The 6,630-nt window shown below is 46.0% G+C and overlaps 1 protein-coding gene across 1 annotated transcript; it reads right to left on the bottom strand.

Annotated features, from left to right (window-relative positions):
* Nucleotides 1-455: 455 nt before the first annotated feature.
* LOC138286953 (zinc finger protein 436-like) lies at nucleotides 456-2,598 on the bottom strand. The gene has a single exon (XM_069227326.1). It carries the CDS (start codon nucleotides 2,596-2,598, stop codon nucleotides 1,663-1,665), a length of 936 nt encoding a protein of 311 aa, XP_069083427.1. The 3' UTR covers nucleotides 456-1,662.
* Between the last annotated feature and the right edge of the window lie 4,032 nt (nucleotides 2,599-6,630).

Here is a 6,630-nt window from a genome sequence, read left to right as displayed (position 1 = left end):
AGGCCATCTTGCAATTCATGTTCACCTCATTCCCCCTCTGAACTACTCCTGTTGCAGGACTGAGGGAGATTATGATGGGGACTGACAGATCTCCCCCGTACTATAGCCACTGCCCGCACAGGCACCACTGCAGGGTCCACATGTGCCAATCCAGTCAGGATTTGGTTGAATGATTCTCTGCAAATAAAAAACCCATAAAATGTATTTACATACAATTAATCTAGCAATTAATAATTTACATAGACCGTGGTGATCCGTCCAATCTCTCAAGGATACAGTTGTTGAACACCACTGGGGAAGAAACGCTATGGTGGAAGCATTTACAGATGCATGTGATGATGGAAATGAGCATCACTTCTCCAGCGTCCGCTCTTGGGAGGTAAATGTTGTGCACTCCACACACTAACCCTGAGAGTTACAGCTCATGTTTCCGTCTTTCACTTCTTGTGCTTCTGGGCAATATTCTCTGACCGATGTCACAGAATCATCAATGTTGCATACAGCGCCCAAACACCACAACCAGCTCTGAGTATTCTCCAGTTTGTGCTCGTTAAATCAGTTCAAGTGTGTTGGGTTTATAGGTTTTAGAACTGATACCTAAAGCTGAAAATACACTTGTTAGTCCAAGCACTGTTCACAGTGTTGCTTTTACAGGTAGCGTGATCAGGTGTGCTTGGATGTTTTTCTTTACAGCTCTGCTTCATCAGAGGGAAAACACTGTTTCTTTTCTTTTATTCTGCACTCTGCTGATGTCTTATTGTGTTGCTTGCATCTTCTTTTTTTTTTCTTATATATAGAGAAATGAAATAATCAATCACTGACAACAGACTCTTTTATAGTTCTACAAATAGGTGGGTGTTTCTTCTTTTCTGACTAGTCGGGCTTCTATCATCAACATTTTTGGCATCTGGTATTTGAATGTCCCACAAAATTAAAATGTTGTCATCTTCTGTAATTTGCTGATGGCTATGTAGGCTTGGTATTGACTAAAGCTGTTCTCTTATTCACTGAATTTGAATAAACCTTTGTGTGTTCGAAGATGGTTTTGGAGGTGAGATAACAGACTACAGCTCTTCACACATTCAGTGCACTTGTATGTTTTTTCCCTTGTGTGTGTTTGATAATGTCTTTGGAGGTGTGCTAAGCGACTGTAGCTCTTCACACATTTGCTGCACTTGATTAGTTTTACCCAGTGTGTGTTTGCTGATGGCTTTGGAGAGCTGATAATCGATTAAAACTCTTCACAAATTTAGTGCACTCGAATGGCTTTTCCCCTGTGTTTATTCACTGATATTTCCTTAATGTTGAAGATTCACTAAAATTACTTCCACATGCACTGCATTTGAATGGTCTTTCCCCAGTGTGTGTTCGTTGATGCTGTTTTAGGTCTGATAATTGACTAAGGCTCTTCACACACTCAGTGAACTTGAATGGGCTTTCTTCTCTGTATGTTTGCTGATGAATCCTGGGATTTGGGGAATCACTAAAACTACTTCCACATTCATTGCAATGGTACAGTTTTTCCACTGTGTGTGATTGCTAATGTTTTTGGAGATCTGAAAAATAACTGCAGCTCGTCACACATTGATTGCAATGGTATGGTTTTTACACCTGTGTGTGATTGCTGATGTATTTCGAAGTATGACAAACGACTGAAGCTCTTCACACATTCATTGCAATGGTATGGTTTCTCCTCAAGTGTGTTCGGTGATGTCTTTGGAGGTTTGATAACAGACTAAAACTCTTTCCACACTCACTGCAATGGTATGGTTTTTCCCCGGTGTGTGTTCGCTGATGTATTCGTAGGTGTGATAACCGACTGAAGCTCTTCACACATTCACTGCAATGGTATGGTTTTTCCCCAGTGTGTGTTCGCTGATGTCTTTGCAGGTTTGATAATCGACTGAAACTTTTCACACATTCACTGCATTTGAATAGCTTTTCTCCTGTGTGTGTTTGCTGATGCCGTTGGAGATGTGATAACACACTGAAACTCTTTCCACACTCACTGCAATTATATGGTTTTACCCCTGTGTGTGTTCGCTGATGTTGTTGTTGGGTTGATAAGTGGCTAAAGCTCTTCACACATTCACTGCAATGGTATGGTTTCTCCCCTGTGTGTGTTCGCTGATGTATTCGTAGTTGTGATAACTGATTGAAGCTCTTCACACATTCACTGCAATGGTATGGTTTCTCTCCTGTGTGTGTTCGCTGATGTGTTTGTAGGTGTGATAACCGTCTGAAGCTCTTCACACATTCACTACAATGATATGGTGTCTCCCCTGTGTGTGTTTTCTGATGTATTCGTAGGTGTGATAACCGATTGAAGCTCTTCACACATTCACTGCAATGGTATGGTTTCTCCCCTGTGTGTGTTTGCTGATGTCTTTGCAGGTTTGATAATCGACTAAAACTTTTCACACAATCACAGCATCCGAATGGCTTTTCTCCTGTGTGTGTTTGCTGATGTTGCTTTACTAGTGATGACAAACTACAGCTCTCACTGCATGTGTATGATTCTTCTTTCTTGGTTAGTGCCTCTGGGTCGGGTCTATATTTTTCTACATCACATGACTGTGCTTCCTGATGGGCCAACATGGTTTTAAAACACTTGCAATATTATCACATTCCTTGTATTTGTTGGTACTTAGGACATTTGATTTTTCATTTAAAAGTAAAGTACAATGGTCACTAAATACTTGCCACACTCACAATATGAGCAAGGCTTCCTTATGAGAGATTATGGTGGTCATTCTGACCCTGGCGGTCTTTGACCGCCAGGGCGGAGGACCGCGGGAGCACCGCCGACAGGCCGGCGGTGCTCCAATGGGGATTCCGACCGCGGCGGTAAAGCCGCGGTCGGACCGGCCAGTGTACCGCGGCCCCATTGAATCCTCCGCGGCGGCGCAGCTTGCTGCACCGCCGCGGGGATTCCGACCCCCCTACCGCCATCCAGATCCCGGCGGTCGGACCGCCGAGATCCGGATGGCGGTAGGGGGGGTCGCGGGGCCCCTGGGGGCCCCTGCAGTGCCCATGCCACTGGCATGGGCATTGCAGGGGCCCCCGTAAGAGGGCCCCTACATGTATATCACTGTCTGCTGCGCAGACAGTGAAATACGCGACGGGTGCAACTGCACCCGTCGCACAGCTTCCACTCCGCCGGCTCGATTCCGAGCCGGCTTCATCGTGGAAGCCTCTTTCCCGCTGGGCTGGCTGGCGGTCTGAAGGCGACCGCCCGCCAGCCCAGCGGGAAAGTCAGAATTACCGCCGCGGTCTTTCGACCGCGGAACGGTAACCTGACGGCGGGACTTTGGCGGGCGGCCTCCGCCGCCCGCCAAGGTCAGAATGAGGGCCTATGTCTTTAGATTGGATAACAGTTTTCAACGCTTTGTGGGTAAAGATTAATCCTTCTCCTCTTGCTCAGTGCAAATTAGGACAGTCCGCTGTATTGTAGACAGGCAAACTCCTCTTTCCTTTACCCTTAAGTTGTTTTCTCTGGTTGGTGTGATGTAACCAGGGTGAGTTTACAATACACCTAGGGCTTTTAGGAATCAGAGCACTGTGGTTGTCAAATCATACAGATCCCACGATCAAAGCTGGTGTTAGTCACCTGTTTATTCAGGAGGTGGTTTGTCAGTGTTGTTGCCTTAATTGTCTAAAGGTCATTTCTCAGTCTTGGGGAGTGAAGGTGCACAGCTCAGACTCTTACATCCACTGAATTGTCCTTCAGAACATCTTCCAGCATCGATCAGACTATGTTCAGGGTCCTCAGTCTCTAATTATTTCTGACTATTTTGTGTTGATTTACTGAACCATTGTTGTTATTCATAAACATTTCATGCATTCAAGGCTTGTTTTCTGTTGGATGTAAAGAGATTTAAAATTAGGACATGTAAGTATGACAGAATGTGAATACACAGTATAACTGGCTATAAACACCTCTTCATTTAAACATAAACAGATTGGGGAAACAGAAGGAGCAGGATGTACTGCTGCTTCTTCAGTTTCAGGAAGTGTATAAAAAAGTGAACTCCTCTGGAAATATGTAACAAAGGTTACTGCACTGTACTGAAGTGTATAACAAAGATAACTCCCCTAGAAGTATATCACAAAGGTAGCTGCATTCAAATACTTCAATGCTTTCCTGTTCACATTGGATCAGCTCAGGTGCCAACTCCTGTCTTTACCTTGTGTATACCGGCCACAAGGGAATGAGAAAACTACTCAGGAAACTAAACTGGACTTCAAAGTGATTGATATGGGGCTCCTACGAGCAGATTAAGCCATCCTCAGGGACAAAAGATGTGAACAAATAGGTGGTGGCTGGAATGCACTCTTCGCTGATGGAGATGCAGTCCCACATCAAGGCTCTCCAGATAGAGGTATCACAACTATGTGCCAAGGCAGAGCATGTCGAAGGCCAATCTCGCCTGAACAATACAAGAGTGGTGGGCCTTCCGAAAGGCAGAGAAGGCCGCAATAAGAAACTTTTACTCGAGGACTGGCTATTTCATACAGTCCTTGGTGTTAAACGTACCATATCTTCTCACTGGAACGAGTCCACAGGAACTTGTTACACCCCAGCGAGGGGTGATGTGTCTCTTTAACTACTGGGACCACAGCCACATACTGCAAGTTGTTGGGTCCAAGGATCCCTGACGAATCTTCAAGGCCTCAATGAACATGTATCCAGACTACAGTACTCATTCTTGCTGATCAAACAGAAGCCCAAGCAACTCGGCCAAATATTCTCTTATGTACACAGCCAAATTGCATTGGTGGACTCTCAAGCCACACTATTTTTCACAACATTGACAGATGCCCGAGGCGGGCTGGAGACAAGGGGGGTGTCGCCATTGCCCCACGATGTTCAACGGGATACAGACTGGAAACCTTCCAGATCACAACGGCACAGGCACTGGTTACCCAGGAGCAAGCCCTCCAGCAAGCAGGTGCAGCAAGAACGTGCCATGGTTGTGGCAGAGATTGAATTGTGCCACAGTCAAACAATGGCCTTCCGTAGGTCCCCTTCCACCACCCGACCCAGCGATGATCTATAATTTGGACCTGATTTTGGCGGAATTATGTACAGGGCTGGTAATTAATACCAATTATGTCTGACCAAGTTACATGACACCACAAACTGTGTCCTGTTTTGGAGTGGAGGGGCCTCTCAGGGTGCATTTTGAGAAGGCCATATTCCTCCTGGTCACAGTGGGGCGTAGGGAGATGAAAAATGGGCACCACCATTAAATTACGGATTGCACATCTCTTCCTTTGGCAACCCAAAAGACTGTAATCTTCTGGATCCAGATCGAACATGTTCCTCTTGTCTGATTTCCTTTTTAGTTTTCCTTTGGTCATGGCCACATTTGAGACACAACCAGAGACTGGGAGTAAGGATCATTGTTTTATGTTTTTGTTCGTGGACATATTGCATTACTCTATACACACAGGTCAGGGAAAGGCTGAGTTCACAGCCTGTAGAATTACGAGCCTGGAGGAGGGCAGAAGATCAATCTAGGCAATGACATGCTGATGCGTCACACTACATTTACGCCCACATAATACATGGTGACTTGAAATATCTGGGCAATGGCCAAGCATGGATGCAGTTACTTAATGTATTCGTACTTTTGAAGAAGGAAACAAATCTGACAGCTAGGGAACTCCTTAAACTGCAAAGACAGTGAGGGGCCAACTAGGGCCAAACTCATTTGGCCTATCAATCAGTCAACTCAGATTTCCAGGGATATCTAAGCACTGTGTTCTTGCTGGAATCACCCAAAGAGCCAAGTCTTGAGTTCTTTTCTGAATTCAGGGAGAGAGAATGGTGTTCGGAGGTGTAGGGGGAGATTGTTCCAGGACCTGGCAACACTGTTTCTTCATAGGATGTGGATATCGTAGCGAGGGAGGCGGAGCGCAGGTATCTAGAGGGTTGCTCAAAGATCAGACAGTGGTTGATGTATGCTGGTCCTTGATCACAGAGGGCCTTGTAGGCATGTGTCAACATCTTGAATTCTGGATGTGGAGCCACTGAAGGTTACTGAGGTGGGGGGTGAATTGGGTCTGTTTGGGTAGGTTCAGAGTGAGTCTGGGGGCTGAGTTCAGTATCGTCTGGAGTCTCTTCAGGAGTTGGGAGGTGAGTCCTGCATAGAGGACACTGCTGTAGGCCATCCAGCTGGTGACTAGGGCTTGAGTGACGGCTTTCCTGTTGTTGACAGGGACATTCTGAAGATCTTTTAGGCATGTGAAGGGTGTGGAAGCAGGCCAAAGAGACTGCGATGATCCTTCATTTTAAGGGGAGTTTGCTGTCCAGTATGATTCTGAGGTTGCGGGTGTGATCTGTCGGTGTGGGTCCGAGTTCTGAGGGCTATCAGGTGTCATTACACAGTGAGGTGTTCCCAAAAATAAACACTTCCAACTTGTCCGTGTTGAGCTTCAGGTAGTTGGTCTTCATCCAGTCAGTGATGTTGGTCCTGCGGCTGTGGAAGTTGGTCCTAGTGGTAGCGGGTCTTCTGAGAACGAGAGGATGCACTTAGAGGATATGATGTTAAGGCCATGGGCTTTGATGATGTCATCTGGGGGTGTAATGTACGTGTTGAACAGGGTGGGGTTGAAGGGATGAGC

The sequence above is a fragment of the Pleurodeles waltl genome, chromosome 4_1 (genome assembly GCF_031143425.1).
Source record: "Pleurodeles waltl isolate 20211129_DDA chromosome 4_1, aPleWal1.hap1.20221129, whole genome shotgun sequence".
In the NCBI taxonomy this organism is placed as follows: Eukaryota; Metazoa; Chordata; class Amphibia; order Caudata; family Salamandridae; genus Pleurodeles; species Pleurodeles waltl.
The sequence above is the reverse complement of the archived record's forward strand: the minus strand, read 5'-3'. Positions and strand labels throughout refer to the sequence as shown.

Excerpts from the sequence above, each read along its gene's own strand:
- LOC138286953 (XM_069227326.1), bottom strand. The coding sequence starts at position 2,598 with ATGTTGGCCCATCAGGAAGCACAGTCATGTGATGTAGAAAAATATAGA.